The sequence below is a fragment of the Myotis yumanensis genome, unplaced genomic scaffold, assembly GCF_028538775.1.
Source record: "Myotis yumanensis isolate MYYU_CA2020_CCGP unplaced genomic scaffold, mMyoYum1.0.hap1 SCAF_17, whole genome shotgun sequence".
Taxonomy (NCBI): Eukaryota; Metazoa; Chordata; class Mammalia; order Chiroptera; family Vespertilionidae; genus Myotis; species Myotis yumanensis.
This window is the reverse complement of record NW_027223768.1, coordinates 32,870,446-32,887,621: the sequence shown is the minus strand read 5'-3', so window position 1 is coordinate 32,887,621 and position 17,176 is coordinate 32,870,446. Positions and strand designations below refer to the sequence as shown.

The following is a 17,176-nucleotide window of genomic DNA, read 5'->3' as shown; positions in this document are numbered from 1 at the left end:
AAAGAGGGATCCATTCCCCAAGCCCGCACCCGATGGACTTAGTTAAGGAGCCTATTCATGAGTCTTACAAAATGAATGCCCTTCAGCATTCTCTGAGCCCTGGGCCATTGTGATGCCAAGTGGGTTCTTGGCTTCATGCAGGAAGGAATTCAAAACTTGAGCCTGACAGAAGAGGTTAAAGTGGAGAAGGGGGTTTTAATGAGCAGACAGGACACACAGGAAAAGCCACTCCACAGACAGAGGGGCGTCCGCCCCTCAGGAGAGAAGGAAGAGAGGCACCGGCCATCTCTGCACGTTGAGCCTATACCTGTTTGTAGTTTCTGTGGAAAATTGCTGGGATGGGGAAACAGAGAGAGGGAAAAGTCGGGATGAGCTTTCACCTTTACAAGGTATATTTTGTGGTCTGTTTCCCTTTTATGGTTTGCTAGTAGGTAAGTGATAAGGTGTGGCTGAGTAGCTAGTCATCAGTCATCAGTCTTTGCAGGAATGTCCTTGGTTCCGGGGGTCCCTCATGGTCTGCTTGCATCTCCGTGTCAGGCAGCACGGAGCAGGCCCCTAGCTTCACTTTGTTTGGCTTTAGTTCATTTATATCGTGTTCATGCCCCTGTCCTATGTGAATAGGATTTCTGCCCCTGAGGTATGTTAGTAAAGCTCTGGTCTTTCATCTTCACTGGGCATGCTCCACACTCAAACTATCACACTGAATTCAGAATCTCACTTCTTTGGGTGCATTTGCATCTCTCACAAGTCATAATATTTAACTCCCCCCCTCCCTTACACTCCACCCCCATTCCTGCCAGGAATTGAATCTGGTGAGAGCACTAGAAACCATGTGAGTTGGTAGGGGTAGGTCCTGAGGAAGAACATCAATTGTTACCATTTCTGTTGCCAGATTTAGTAAATAAAATATTATACCCAGTTAAATTTGAATTTCAGATAAGCAACAAGTATTTTTGCAGTATAAATATATGCCATGCAGCCGGGCCGGCGTGGCTCAGTGGTTCAGTGTCGATCTATGAACCAGGAGGTCAGGATTCAACTCCCGGTCAGGGCACATGCTCAGGTTGCAGGCTCGATCGCTACTGGGGGTGTGCAGGAGGCAGCCAATCAATGATTTTCTCTCATCATTGGTATTTTTCTCTCTCTCTCCCTCTCCCTTCCTCTCTGAAATAAATAAAAAAATATTTTTTAAAAAATTAAAAAATATATATGCCATGCAATTCTGAGATATAATTATACTTAGAAATGTTCACTTTTTTTCTGAAATTCAAATTTAATGGGACTACCAATACTTCCTCTGGCAGCCCTTTCAGGGCAGCTACGTCAGGAGGGGCCATTAGAGTTGCTTTAGGCAAGAGGAGACCTGCCTCCTCAGACAGGGGAGGAGGAGCTACGTCTCCTAGCAAAGGACACCCCAGCAGAATTCCCAGGCTCCAGGCACTCAGCTTCATTAGAATCTGTCCATTTCAGTTTTCAGAATCCTCTTCCAAGCAGTGCTCCGACTTTAGCATACAGACCCTGAGACGTGGTGAGAATCAGCCCCAGGATTAGATGCTGGATTCGTTTTTTTTTCAGAAATCTTGGCCCTGTGACTACAGGGCACAAGTGTTCTTTTAGGGCAGATACAGAAGCTTTCAGAGCCAGACTTTGAGCAGGAATTTCAAGCTTTGCACCCATCACTTTCATTCTTTCAGGTTCTCTAGAACAAGCAACCAACCCATTCTATGCCTTCCCTAGACTCTCCTAGGACAGCCACACTTAGTCACTCAAAGCCTGGCTCCTATGCTTACAGATGGCTACAGGTGGCAACCAGGGGATCTTCTGTCCCTGCGTTCCATCAACTACAGTGGGGCCTTGACTTACGAGTGTCCCGACTAACGAGTTTTTTGAGATACTGTCTCTCCCCCCCGAGTTTTTGCATTGAGTTGACAGAGTAATTTGAGTTAACGAGCTCCTTAACGAGCTTGGTCTCGGAACGAGACTGAATTAAACTCGTAAGTCAAGGCCCCACTGTATTTGTGTGCCCCTTTCGACGATCAGCATTAACATGAATTCTTTTTTAAAATATATTTTTATTGATTTCAGAAAGGAAGGGAGAGGGAGAGACAGAAACATCAATGATGACAGAGAATCATTGATCGGCTGCCTCCTGTACACCCCCTACTGGGGATGAGCCTGCAATCCGGGCAGGTGCCCCTGCCTGATCACCCCTCACCACCTCTGCCTGCCCTGATCTGGAATCGAACCTTGATCTACTGGTTCATAGGTGGATGCTCAACACTGAGCAACACCAGCCGGGCAATATGAATTCTTAAATATAATCATATTAAAGAACCAATCCCAGATTCCTCTGTTACCCGGGGATAAATATTGGTCCAAATATGGAAGCAGAACTACTATCAGTGTTACGAAACAAGAGATTTGTCGTGAAATTAGACCTAGCTGTGTGAGGAGCTGCTCTACACCAGTGGTTCTCAACCTTGGCTGCACATTAGAATCACCTGGGAATCCTTTTAAAATCCTGATTTCTGGGCCTCATCCTCCAGAAATTCTGTTTCTTTGTTATGGGGTGGGGCCACAACATTAGTAACAAAGAAACAGAATTTCTGGAGGATGAGGTGCAAAAATCAGGATTTTAAAAAGATTCCCAGGTGATTGTAATGTGCAGCCAAGGTTGAGAACCACTGCTCTAAACGATGAGTAACACCACACTCATCAGGTGCCTGGGAGTGGAAGCTTTCGGGAAGCTGAGCACACCTCCCTGCTGGCGTGGAGCTGGGAAGGCCTCGAGCAGAGAGCTGTCTGGTTGGCTCTTCCAGCTGCTGCTGCTGTCAGTTAACAGGGAGCCATGTGACCGTGGGGAGGAGTCAGTGCAGGTGAGCGGGACCAGCGTTTTCAGAGAGCTGGATGCAAACATAGGGAGAGCGAGAACAAACAGGGACCCCTGGCTCCTCTGCATCTGTCCCCTCGTCACCTCCAACCAAGAATGACCTTCAGAGGAGAATGGCTGTTGCTTCACTTCTGCCTCTCAAATTTCAGGCCAATTTCTCAAGCTCCAACCCTAACCTAGAGCCATACAGGCAAAGTAAGTCTGGGAACCCTGGTTCCAATTAGCCTGGGTGACACTGTACAAAACCACTAGATCAGCGGTTCTCAACCTGTGGGTCGCGACCCCTTTGGGGGTAGAACAACCCTTTTACAGGGATCGCCTAAGACCATCCTGCATATCAGATATTTACATTACGATTCATAACAGTAGCAACATTACAGTGATGAAGTAGCAACGAAAATAATTTTATGGTTGGGTCACAACCTGAGGAACTGTATTTAAAGGGTCAGAAGGTTGAGAACCACTGCTCTAAATAAATAAAACTTTTATTTTCCTCTCTCCCCCTTCCCCTGCCTCCCTCCTGGCCCACCTCTATCCCCCTTTGTAGCTTTCTTTGTCTTCTTAAATTATTATTGGTAATTTATGTTTTCATTGACATCATTTAGGTTTTCAAAGTGTTTAAGATACAGTTGTCTACAGTTTCATAAATATTCTCATGTATATGTAAATATATTCAAATTCTCTTTCTTACTGCTGTATACCTGTGTTGTCTCTCCTTACACTTTTTTAATTGATTTTTTAAACTTTATTATTGAGAGTATTACAGATGTCCCCTTTCCTCTCCCTTTGCCCCCCTTTACCCAGTTCCTGCCCCACCCCACCCCAGGCCTTCACCACCCTATTGTCTGTGTCCATAGGTAATGCATATATGCATATACAGTGGGGCCTTGACTTAGGAGTTTAATTCGTATTGAGACCGAGCTCGTTAAGGAGCTCATTAACTGAAATTACTCTATCAATTCAATGCAAAAAATCAGCCGAGAGACAGCTGGTATCTCAAAAAACTCTAGTCGGGACACTCGTAAGTCAAGGCCCCACTATGAAATCTTTGGTTAACCTCTTCCCACCCCTTCACCCCCCTTTCCTCTGAGATTCCTAAGTCTGTTCCATGTTCTCATGCCTCTGATTCTCTTGTATTCATCAGTTTATTTTGTTCATTAGATTTCTTGTTCGTTTATTTTTAAATTTTTTTTTCTTTATTGATTAGGGTATTACATATGTGTCCTTATCCCCCTCAACTCCCTCCCACCCCCCACCCCTCCACTCATGCCCTCGCCCCCCTGGTGTCTGTGTCCATTGGTTAGGCTTATATGCACGCATACAAGTCCTTTGGTTGATCTCTCCCCCTGCCCCCCTGCCCTCCCCTACCTTCCCTCTGAGTTTGATGGTCTGATTGATGCTTTTCTGTCTCTGGATCTGTTTTTGTTAATCAGTTTATGTTGTTCATGATATTCCACAAATGAGTGAGATCATGTGATATTTATCTTTCTCTGACTGGCTTATTTTGCTTAGCATAATGCTCTCCAGTTCCATCCATGCTGTTGTAAATGGCGAGAATTCCTTCTTTTTGACCACAACGTAGTATTCTATTGTGTAGATGTACCACAGGTTTTTAATCCACTCACCTGCTGATGGGCACTTAGGCTGTTGCCAAATCTTAGCAATGGGAAATTGTGCCACTATGAACATAGGGGTGTATATTTCCTTTCTGATCAGTGTTTCTAGTTTCTTGGGATATATTCCTAGAAGTGGGATCACTGGGTCAAATGGGAGTTCCATTTTTAGTTTGTAAGGAAACTCCATACTATTCTCCACAGTGGCTGCACCAGTCTGCATTCCCACCAGCAGTGCACAAGTGTTCCTTTTTCTCCACATCCTCTCCAGCACTTGTCGTTTGTTGATTTGTTGATGATAGCCATTCTGACAGGTGTGAGATGATACCTCATTGTCGTTTTGATTTGCATCTCTCGGATGATTAGTGACTTTGAGCATGTTTTCATATGTCTCTTTGTCTTTTTTATGTCTTCTTTTGAAAAGTGTCTATTTAGGTCCGTTGCCCATTTTTTGATTGGGTTGTTTATCTTCCTTTTGTGAAGTTGTATGAGTTCCCTGTAAATGTTGGATATTAAACCCTTATCAGAGATAACATTGCAAATATGTTCTCCATGTAGTGGGCTTTCTTGTTGTTTTGTTGATGGTTTCTTTTGCTGTGCAAAAGCTTTTTATTTTGATGTAGTCCCGTTTGTTTATTTTCTCTTTGGTTTCCAATGCCCTAGGAGTGGTATCGGCAAAGAAATTGCTTCGGCATATGTCTGCTATTTTGCTGCCTGTGGATTTCTAGTATTTTTATGGTTTCCTGTCTTACATTTAAGTCCTTTATCCATTTTGAGTTTATTTTTGTGTATGGTGTAAGTTGGTGGTCTAGTTTCATTTTCTTTTTGTGTGTATCTGTCCAATTTTCCCAACACTATTTATTGAAGAAACTGTCCTGACTCCATTGTATGTTCTTGCCTCTTTTGTCAAATATTAATTGGGCATAGTGGTTTGGGTTGATTTCTGGGCTCTCTATTCTATTCCATTGATCTATATGTCTGTTCTTGTGCCAGTACCAGGCAGTTTTGAGAACAGTGGCTTTGTAATACAACTTGATATCTGGTATTGATATCCCTCCAACTTTGTTCTTCTTTCTCAGGATTGCTGTAGCTATTCAGGGTCTTTTTTAAATTCCAGATGAATTTTTGGAGAGTTGGTTCTAGGTTTGTGAAATATGCCGTTGGTATTTTAATGGGGAGTGCATTGAATGTGTAGATTGCTTTGGGTAGTATGGACATTTTAATGATGTTGATTCTACCAATGAACAAGGTATATTCTTCCATCTGTTTATGTCTTCCTATAACTCTTTTTTCAGAGTCCTGTAGTTTTCTGAGTACAGGTCTTTTAACTCCTTAGTTAAGTTTATTCTTAGGTATCTTAATTTTTTTGGTGCGATGGTAAATGGGATTGCTTTTTTAGTTTGTTCGTTTATTTTTATTTTTAGATTCAATTGTTGATAGATATGTATTTGTTGCCATTTTATTGTTCATATGTTTTATCTTTTTCCTTTTTCTCCTCCTCCTTCTCCTCCTCCTCCTCCTCCTCCTCCTTCTTCTTCTTCAAGAATACCCTTCAACATTTCATGTAATACTGGTTTGGTGGTGATTAACTCCTTTAGCCTTTTCTCCTTACACTTTTTTATTATTAAGGGTATTTTGATTTTATTTTTTTTAAAGCTATACTAGTCTCATTTATAACAAAAATAAAAAATTAAGAAGGCAGTTGGAAAAGAATAGGGGAGAAACTGTATAAACTATGATATAATATAATCAAAGAGTTATTTGTAATGAAAAAATGTGAATTGTATTACTATATGGATATGTTCATAGGAAATAATCTAAGTAGAAAAAGCAGAATTATGCTTTTTATTATGCCCACCTAAATTGCAACTTTGGAATACCTAATCTACATGTTAGCAAATATTAAAAGCAAATAACGAGTGTAAAAATACTAACAGTTTAGTGACATTGGATTGCTCTCAGCAGTTATTTCAATTAACTATCATTTAAATGGTTTTTCCTTTTCCCAGTTATTCAATGTAAGCCACCACCAACCATCGACAACGGATATTTCCTTGGCAACAGCGGAGACGATTTTCCATACGGATTAGTGGTGACCTATCACTGCAATGACAGAAAAGGAAGGGAAAAGTTTGAACTTGTGGGCAAGGAGAAAATACATTGCACCAGCAAAGATCAAGTGGGCCTCTGGAGCGGCCCTGCCCCTCAGTGCATCGTACCTAACAAATGCACGCCTCCGCACGTTGAAAATGGAATAAGGGTGTCTGCGAACAGAAGCTTGTTCTCCTTAAATGACATCGTGAGCTTTAGGTGTCAGCCTGGCTTTGTCATGAAAGGCCCCTCCAGTGTGCGCTGCAAGGCCCAAAACAGATGGGAGCCCGAGTTGCCCAGCTGCTCCCCGGGTGAGTCTGATCCTCCCTTCGAGGGAGCCTGCAGGTGACAGGAGCTGTGGGAGGCCCCCCAGATTAGTGTTTGTTCTTGGAGGGAGATGTGTGGTGAGCAGGGTGAGTACATTTTCTAGGGGTGAAGCATGAAGCATGAAAGGAAGAAGGTGTATGGGTGCCCTCACTCCAGTGAGTGTGCCTTCATCCTGAAAAGCAAGAGCCTAATTCATCGGGGACAGGGACATTGGGGAGGCTCCTACTGAGCAATTCTCAGGGCAAAGCACCAGCTCCCAGTTAGTTAGAAAAAGGATGTGAGCCTTCTGGTCAGCTGTGTAATGAGCACTCTCTGTGCATTATCTCATGGACTCTGTACAATCCTCCTTAGAAATAGTGCTATTCTCTTATCCATCTGACAGTGCAGTTAGCTTGGTCTTTCAGAGGTTAAAGAAATTGTCCAAATCACATGCCAGGAATAGAATGCATGTGTGTGAGACCCTTTGTTAGACCGGAACCCCTCTACCTATGAGTTTCTGACTCCTTGGATGAGTTCAGATTTAGCAAAGAATATTCCCCCATAACTGACAGGAACTCTGTGCCTGTTCTTCCCCCAGTTTGTCAGCGGCCTCCAGAAATCCTGCATGGCCAGCACAGCCCCAGCAACAAGGACAGCTTTTCCCCGGGGCAGGAGGTGCTCTACAGCTGTGAGCCCGGCTATGACCTCAGAGGGGCCGCCTCTCTGCGCTGTATGCCCCAGGGAGACTGGAGCCCGGCCGCCCCCAGATGCGCAGGTGCCTACACTCACTCTCATCCTTTCTGCAGATGAATGTCTTTGCACCTCACATGGCGGTCTTACTCCCCATTTGTTTTTCTTTAGTGAAATCATGTGCTGCCTTCCGGGACCAACTTCCTAATGGCCGTGTGCTCTTTCCACTTAACTTCCAGCTTGGAGCAAAGGTGTCCTTCGTTTGTGATGAGGGGTGAGTGTGAGCTTGCCTGGCCCCCTGGACACTAAAATTGGAGTTAGAAGTTAACAGAAAGGGAAGGTTTGGTGTGGCTAAAAAATGAATTCAGGGGATTACATCTGGGAAGTGTGTAAGAAAAGTAAGAGTAAGGAACTGGTGGAAAAAATTGCATGAGGTATGAAGGAAAAATTAGGACTTATATGAAATGGCTGGTATAAAGACAAATACAATGACTGGTTATGAATATATATGTGATGCATTGATTGAAAAAAATAATACTTTCAAAGCAGAGAAAAAGAAGAAGAGTTTGGAGAGTCCCAAGAAAAGTTTGATATGTAACAAAAAGCTTATTAAAAAGAATTAAGATGATTTAGAATTATTTAAGTCATTTTTTAACCATCAAAAGGAAAATTTGGCATAAGAGTAAAAGCACAAGAATGGGTATTTTAATCTAATCACATATCTTCTGGTTAGTCATGTGCTTAGGGCTCTGAAGTGGGATCACGGAGGCTGGTGAATGTTTTAGGTAACGACATTGTTCATGTGAGCCTGGTGCTCTTCCCAGTGTGCTCATCTCTGCATGGGAAGGATCCAGTGTGAGCAAAGAAGCACCAGACCTTAGTCCGTTGGTTCTCAACCTGTGGGTCGCGACCCCTTTGGGGGTCGAACAACCCTTTCACAGGGGTCACCTAAGACCATCGGAAAGCACATATATAATTACATATTGTTTTTATGATTAATCACTATGCTTTAATTATATTCAATTTGTAACAATGAAATTGGGGGTCACCACAACATGAGGAACTGTATTAAAGGGTCTCGCTATTAGGGAGATTGAGAACTACTGCCTTAGACTGTTTCAAAGAATCCTGGCAGGCACCCAATGACAGCACCCAGCAAGATTTAGGAGCCATCGGGGTCCCACATACATTGACCATTCTGGATGATCGCGTACAAAAGTCATTTCTGATCTCCGTTCCCTTCCCCTAGAGGGCCTAGTATTCAAACTTACTCCATAGCCCAACGTGCCTTCTTCACAGCCATCACAGCCATAGAGATAAAAGGACAATCTTTGTGCTCTCTCCAGTTACTCTCTGCTTTTTCCATCCAACCTGGGAACTGTTTTACTTTCTGTTCCAGTATCAGAATTAGGAGACTTAGGAGTCTGTTGCACTAGAAGACTGGGTTTCCCATATGACTAGTACATTTATCAGGTTTATCATGAGATGATCAGCTAGAGATTCACTTCCCAGAATCTGGGTCCAGAATCAAGGAGATGGCTGCTACGCTCTGACTGCCTTCTTCAATTCAGCCTGGAACTATGTGTTATGTGACCAACTAACTGTCCTCCCTAACTGGAGGCTGTGATTTGTCTAGATCAGTGGTTCTCAACCTTCCTAATGCTGCGACCCTTTAATACAGTTCCTCATGTTGTGGTGACTCCCAACCATGAAATTATTTTTGTTGCTACTTCATAACTGTAATTTTGCTACTGTTATGAATCGAAATGTAAATATCTGATATGCAGGATGTATTTTCATTGTTACAAATTGAACATAATTAAAACATAGTGATTAATCACAAAAACAATATGTAATTATATATGTGTTTTCCGATGGTCTTAGGCGACCCCTGTGAAAGGGTCGTTCGACCCCCAAAGGTGTCACGATCCACAGGTTGAGAACCGCTGGTCTAGATCAGTATGGCCTCCAATCTTCTGCCACCTGTTGGTTTCGGATGCTAAGGTTTTCAGCCGGGCCTCAGAGTTTTGCCAACTGAAACAGCTCACCTATGCACTACCATTTTCTTTTTTAGATTCCATCTACAAGGCAGCTCTGCCAGCCATTGTGTCTTGGTTGGAATGGAGAGCCTCTGGAATAGCAGCGTCCCTGTGTGTGAACGTGAGTAGAAGGAATAACACTTTAGGACAATTCCTCCCTTAGCCTATTTAGTATTTTGACTTATGGCAACCCCAATAGGGTTCTTCTATTTTCTAATCTGAATTATTGAGATATAGTTGCTTTTTTAAATAGTATTTATTTGTGATCAATTTGTTGTGATGCATGTTATTGCACATCATGTGTTTTGGGAACTATTTTGTCTGTCCCTGTTATTTTGAACTCTTCATTCTAGGTGATATATCCTGCAGTAGTTGGCTTCTAGATCAGAAGAGATTAAATAACGTGAAGCCTTTGACAATTTTCTTCCTTTCTTCTTTCCTTCCTTTCCTAATTCTTTCTTTTCTTTTCTTTTTCTAATATCAGGATGTAATCACTCTACTGGCTAATATGTAAATATGAAACATGCATTCATTCGAACAACTATTTATTGAGGACATACTATGTGCTTGGTATTTTCCTAAGCACTGGAGTTATAGCAGTGAACACGCTAAGTTAATGCCCTGTCCCGGTGTTATTTATACCCCAGTGGGGAGATGGTCAGGAAAAACAATAAACAAGTAAATGTTATGGAAGTGACAGATCAGAGCAGTGAAAGAATGAGGGGAAAGTTGGGAGCAACATCACATGCGGTAAGCAGTTTAAGACGCCTTAGACTCTCCAAACACATACTTAAATAAATTATGTTGAAAGATTCAGAAGTAATAAGCTGATTAAAACATGAGTCTCCTGCCACAGCTGGGTGGCTCAGTTGGTTGGAGCATTGTCCTGTACACCAAAAAGTTGCAGGTTGAATTCCCAGTCAAGGCATATATGTAGGTTTCAGGTTCCACTCCGGTCAGGGTGTGTATAGGAGGCAATCAATTGATGTTTCTCTCACACATTGATGTTTCTCTCTTTCTCGCTCTCTCTTTCAATCTTTCTCTCTCTTTCTCTCTCTCTCAAATCAATAAAAACATATCCTCAGGTGAGGATTTAAAAATAAAAAGACTCTCCTATGTGTAGGGTCAATACCAAGTTTTCCTGTTCTACCCAATTATATTTTGCTCAATAAAGACAAGATTTTGCTTCATCTCTTGACCTTAAAGATTTTTTTAAAAAATATATTTTATTGATTTTTTACTGAGAGGAAGGGAGAGGGACAGAGAGTCAGAATCATCAATGAGAGAGAAACACCGATCAGCTGCCTCCTGCACACTCCCCACTGGGGATGTGCCCACAACCAAGGTACATGCCCTTGACCGGAATCGAACCTGGGACCTTTCAGTCTGCAGGCTGACTCTCTATCCACTGAGCCAAACAGGTCAGGGCCACCTTAAAGATTTTAATATATATATATATTAAATGTTTTAATATATATATATATATATATAATAACATGTTATTACAATGTTTATGTTATGAGAAATCTACTCAGACATCAAAATGTGCTTTTTATAGTAAAACTTATGAGAACATAGCTTACATACTGTTATCTGCTATCCAATGTTTCTTGATGAGAATGATAAGTGGCTGTCCTACTGGCATGCATGAGAGCTCAGTTATTGATTGGACATCTTATTTTCATGACTCTTACTATTGAAGTAGCTTCCTCAAAACACCAAGCCTAGTTAGAAATGCCAACTAGAAGTGAGGAGGGGCCTGTTTTATACAGACAAGCAGATACTAGAAAGAGGTAACAAGTGGAAGCCTGACAGAAAGTAAAGAAGAAAATTAAATCATAGAGAGATCCATACATTTTAAAAAACAAAGCAATCTGAGTTGCTTAGAATTTTTACAGTGACCGCAGAGGCTTCAATTCGTTGTGTCAGCACACTGTCATAATCAAGATCGATGGCCAGTATCGAAAAGTTTCACATCTTTAAGGTGATAAGCACACATGGAATACATTGTAAAAACATTTCTTGAAAATTTCTTCCTTGGAGGACAGTGACTTTATCTGTGCTCTTCATCACCATATTCCAGGCTCCAATGAGTGACTGACACATGGTATGTGCTCAAGTAATATTTTTAAGTAGTTGAGTGAATTATCCTCTAAAGGATTATTATTATTCTTTAAAAGTTTTGGTACTTAATTCAAGGGTGTTAAGTTTGCTTTATCCAGAAGACTTAACTAGCAGGAAGATTAAAGATAAGCAAATTTCTTCTGTACTTTTTCCAAGAAAATGAGATCGAGATCTTATTTCATTTAGCCCATCTCATCAAAGACCTACAGCAAAGATACAGTCAAGGGTGTTTTCTAGGTAGCACCAACCACAGCATCCTATGCCTGTAGAATACCTCTAGTGGAAGCTCCTCAACGAAACTAATAGCTCTTGTGTTCTTTCCAGAAATCTTATGTCCAAATCCTCCAGATATTCGTAATGGAAGACACACAGGAAAACCTCTGGAAATCTTTTCTTTTGGAAAAGAAGTAACTTACACATGTGATTCCAAACCAGACAGAGGGATGAACTTCAGTCTCATTGGGGAGAGCACCATCCGCTGCACCAGTGACAGTCGAGGGAACGGGATCTGGAGCAGCCCTGCCCCTCGCTGTGGACATCCGGGTCAGTACATACTATGCCCCATCCCAAATGGCTACAGAAATATCTAAAACAGATCTTCTAAAATCTTCCAATTACAGCATCATGCTAATTTGTGCACTTGACACAATTAAATGCAAAATCGGTTATAAATGATTTTAAGATGTGTTAACACATAGGAGTCTGATGACATTTGTTGCTAGAGAGTTGGTGAAAAGAGAAGATAGTGGGCGGTAGTTCTAATTATAACCAGCATTGGAAGAAAAATGTTTTCAAAGCATAAAAATTGACAGCAAATACCTATGGACCTTAACTAGCATAAGTTATGCCATGTATAGTTTTTGGAGGGGAACACAGGTCAGTAGAGAATAAGGCCAGGCAAAATCACTTTTTATTACCCATTTGGCCCAAGACCCCTGTGCATTCTCTGTGAAAATGGAGCTGCATTATAGACAAACTACATAGATTACTGTAGCCAATTTGGGCTAAACTCTACATTAAAATAAGTTTTATTTGCTCCTTTGCCCCCAGTTATTTTAGTTGTTGAAATCTCAGTTTGGTGCAAAGAAAATGCAAAGGAAAATGCAAAAAATAGAGTGTTTATTTCAGGATAAGGTTTCCTAAGATACCCAACCCCCTGAGACATCAACCTTGAGCAAGTGAATATAGGAAGGAAAAAATAAATTGTAGGACGGACATTATATACTTACCACTGGGAAACTCTGAGAGAAAAGAACAATTCTAAAAGGAAAGGGACCATGTGCTAGTCACTCAGAAGTCATTTTGGCCCTACCCTCCTCCTCCAAAGCTTCAATATTGGATGCACTTATAAGCTTGTTTACCAGGGTAGAGACCTGGTCCATATTTACTGAATCAATAGCAAGAGACAATCTTCTCTTAAGTTTTATGATTTTTTTTCCTTAGAAACCTATCTAAGATGGCAACTCTAGTCTCAGCAGTTAGATTTTTAGACTGGAGGCCTACCAGGCTACCTTCGTGTATGAGTTGGCCTTAGTGATAAATTTCAGTCCTGATGGGCACTCTTTAAACTAGAAGCCAGTAGAGCTAATATTTAAGCTCTAAGATAAAACTAAATAGGTAATTTAGATGAATAAATTTCCTATAAAAAAGACCTTTCAAATAAGCCACATTTTTTAAATTGAGAAAAATCAGTGAATTACTTTCAAGAGATGAGAAATTGGTTTGCAAATCTTCCAACAGAAAATGCTCTGGGTGCACAACTGGCTGTTGAATAGCCATAACTATTTGAAAAAATAACCTGTAAGGAGGTGAAGGGCAGCTGAAAGAGAAGCTAAAATGGAAGGTATTGCCAAACCAAGTGCATATGTTTTCTATTTTTCCAAGCTTTGTACTGTTTTGGATTCACATTATTTGACCCTAAATCTAATAGACCATAGGAGCATGGAGCTCAAGCTAGAATTTGATGTAATTTACACTTCAAACAAATGTTTTCTTATAATAATAAGTGTAGTTTTGTTTGTTTTATTTTAAGGAAATGCTACTTATTTCCTCCTTGTGTTGAAATGGCTAACTTAGGAATCAGACCTATAAAATAGGTGGCGTGGCCCCTTCCTAGTTTCAAGAAAAACCTTGAGTTCTCCATTAATGTTTGTGAAACCTCCACTGGGGTTTTGATTCACTGATGTACAAGGAAATTACCTATTTGGCCCAAGACCCCATGCATTCAGAAAGAAATGGTAAAACCTGAGCAGAAGAACCTTTTTTGGCTCCCTAAAAATGTGAAAAATTGAATTGAAATTGTCTTTGATGGCAAATTATATGAGGAAAATAACCAGATAGCAGAATACTTTCCCAGATGGATAGTATATTTTCTAATAGGCAGGTGCTAATGGAACTTTCCCTCCCAAGATTACAAGGAAATTATCTTTCCAGAACTAAAACTTTCTTTTGTTTTGTCATCAAATCTAAGAGAGAGATAGAGATAGAGATAGAGATAGAGAGAGGAAGGGCATTGGGTATCTCTATGTTAAAAATTGATGTTCTTGATATCTTGGTTTTTAGGTTACTGTAATGCTCCAGATCATTTTCAATTTGCTGAGTTGAAAACCCAAACCAATGAATCTGCATTTCCTATTGGGACATCTTTAAAGTATGAATGCCGCCCTGAGTACTACAGGAGGACATTCTCTATCTGGTGTCTAGCCAACTTGGAGTGGTCAGTTCCCCCAGATGTCTGTAAACGTGAGTAAAACCTGTATTGGAGCTTCCCATATCTATCGAATTATCCATAGGATCTTCTTCAACTTTTTTCAAATTTTAGAGATAAAACTCTACTTCTCAAAAGTGTCTAGGTAGGTGGATATAAGAGTTGTTGTTGTAGGTCATCCCTAATTATTAGTTGAAATGTTTATTTCATGAAACTGGTTTTGTTTTGTTTTTCAAATATATTTTATTGATTTTTTTACAGAGGGGAAGGGAGAGGGATAGAGAGTTAGAAACATCGATGAGAGAGAAACATCGATCAGCTGCCTCCTGCACACCCCCTACTGGGGATGTGCCCGCAACCCAGGTACATGCCCTTGACCAGAATTGAACCCGGAACCCTTCAGTCTGCAGGCCAACGCTCTGTCCCCTGAGCCAAACTAGTCAGGGCTCATGAAACTGCTTTAATAAATATTTGCAGGGGGGAAAAAACCTATTCCTTATGGGAAAGTAAGTAATGAACAACTTCAGACCAGGAAAAAAATTGTGATGAGACATACACTGTTTTAATAACCAGGTAGGAAGAAAGAATTATATTGGTAGGATACAAGGCTATAATTAACCTCTATATTTCGTTGAGCAATTTGAGGTAGATATAAGACAGATGTAGGTGGGAGGTCTTTTTTAAAGTGGTGCTTAGAACCTGGCTGAACTTGAGACATCTGGTGAGGTGAAAATCTGTGGAACCATCAGAATTTCATGTACTCTTTAGTAAGTTACAGTCACATTGAGACCTTCTGTACTACAAAAGTTCAGATTACTCTACCTGGCTCCAAAATTCTGTTTCTTTTCCACAGGTAAAGTATGTAAAACTCCTGCAGATCTTATGCATGGCATGCTGCACATAGACACAGACATCAACCTTGGATCCAGAATTAATTATTCTTGTAATGAAGGGTGAGTTGACAATAACATCTCTTGATTCAAGATTTGCAGAATAGCAATACGACCTTCTAGTCGCTATTGAAAAGGAGAACTAGAGAATGACCATCTGCTTTTTAAAAATATGTATTTTTGTTGATTTCAGAGAGGAAGGGAGAGGGAAAGAGAAAGAGAAACATTAGTGATGAGAGCGTCATTGATTGGCTGCCTCCTGAATGCTTCACACTGGAGATTGAGCCTGCAACCTGGGAATTGAATTGTGACCTCCTGGCTCATAGGTGGATGCTCAACCACTGAGCTACGCTGGCCAGGCGACCATCTGCTCTTTAGAAGTCCGAATATAGTTGTTCAATTCCTGATTGAAATGAACAAAGTGTTGATGAGATTCACAGGGAAATCAGTAATCTTCGTGGAAACGACAGTAGTGCACATAAGAAAAGGGTGTTCTCTCCAGGTAGAAAGGAAAAAAATGAAGGGAGGGCATAGTCAAACTATATAAATAGCCCTAACTCAGCTGGAACAAAGAGAAGGCCACTAAGCAGCTGTGTGCGAAAATAAATCTTAAAGGTAATTGCACCATTCGGTTGCCAGGGCTGCCATAAGAAAGTACGACAAACTGGGTGGCTTAGAACAGCAGAGACTTATTCTCAGACAGTTCTGGAGGCTGGAAGTCCAAAATTAAGGTATTGGCAGGACAGGCTCCCTCCAAAACCTTACCTCTGCCCACTTCTGGGAGCCTCAGGCCTTCCTTGGCAGTGGCAGCATCACTCCCATTTCTGCGTCTGTTTTCCCATGGCTATCTTCCCTCTGTATCTGTGTCTCTACATAGCATGTCTCCTCTCTGTGTGGATCTATGTTCAAAGTTCTCTCTTTTTTATAAGGATGTCAATCATATTGGATTAGGGCTGCCCTATTGACCTCATCTTGACTCAATTACATCTGCAAAGACCCTATTTCCAAATAAGGTCACATTCATGGGGACTTCAACATACCTTTGTGAGGAACACTGTTCCAACCCCATAGCAGAGCCCCCTGTGAAAATGTCGGTCATAAAGTGTCTACTGGTCAGTGGTCCTGCCCTTGGTGCTTACCCTTGCTCAGCATACAGTGGACCCTTGATCATGTTCTCTGTGTGAGAAGTGGAGCCCATCAGGGAATCTGGGCTACACTCGAGTCAGGATAAGCACTGAAAAATCACTTGTGGTCATTGACATATGTATTTGCCACCCTAGGCCTCACAGACCACAGTACCTGTAATCTGACAAAGTAAAATTAGAATAAATCTACACACTTCTCTCCTTCTGTGAGCTTTTTAAAGTGCAGTCAATAAATTTTCTGACTGTACCTTCTTCATGTTGCTTTACTAAATAGAAGTGGACTGTCCATGGTATGAACCAGCAAACCACTGAGCTTATGATAAGTCTCAGGAAATAGTGTAAAAGAGACCAATCTGAATAATCAGAAAGGATTTCCCCTTACAGTTACTTCCAAGAGTCAGGGAAAACTTTTAGAAAATAGCCTGATTAAATTTTTAATAAGATTCAGTTGCACACTGCTTTTGTAAAACTGGTTGGAAATTGGGAATGTTTGCACATGAATGAAAACAAAATTGTCAAACTAAAAAAAAAAATCTGTGATAAACACACTGAATTATGTAGAAAATTAAAGCAGAAAGTAAGAAATAATTAATCCAATTCTTCCAGAATTTAGTGGAAAGGAATAAAGAAAAATACAAAAGAGAAGCTATGTTTAAAACAGACAGAATGAGGATTAAAAAT

The 17,176-nt window shown here is 41.0% G+C and overlaps 1 protein-coding gene across 4 annotated transcripts in view; it reads left to right on the top strand.

Moving 5' to 3' along the window:
* Positions 1-17,176, top strand: part of CR1 (complement C3b/C4b receptor 1 (Knops blood group)) — a 69,170-nt gene that overhangs the window by 11,336 nt on the left and 40,658 nt on the right. For all 4 annotated transcript variants that reach the window (XM_070396648.1, XM_070396646.1, XM_070396647.1 and 1 more), the window contains exons 5-11: positions 6,513-6,905; positions 7,499-7,675; positions 7,762-7,864; positions 9,665-9,750; positions 12,078-12,296; positions 14,316-14,495; positions 15,314-15,413. In XM_070396648.1, coding sequence (XP_070252749.1) covers positions 6,513-6,905; positions 7,499-7,675; positions 7,762-7,864; positions 9,665-9,750; positions 12,078-12,296; positions 14,316-14,495; positions 15,314-15,413 — 1,258 coding nt within the window. The remainder of the gene's footprint in view (positions 1-6,512; positions 6,906-7,498; positions 7,676-7,761; positions 7,865-9,664; positions 9,751-12,077; positions 12,297-14,315; positions 14,496-15,313; positions 15,414-17,176) is intronic.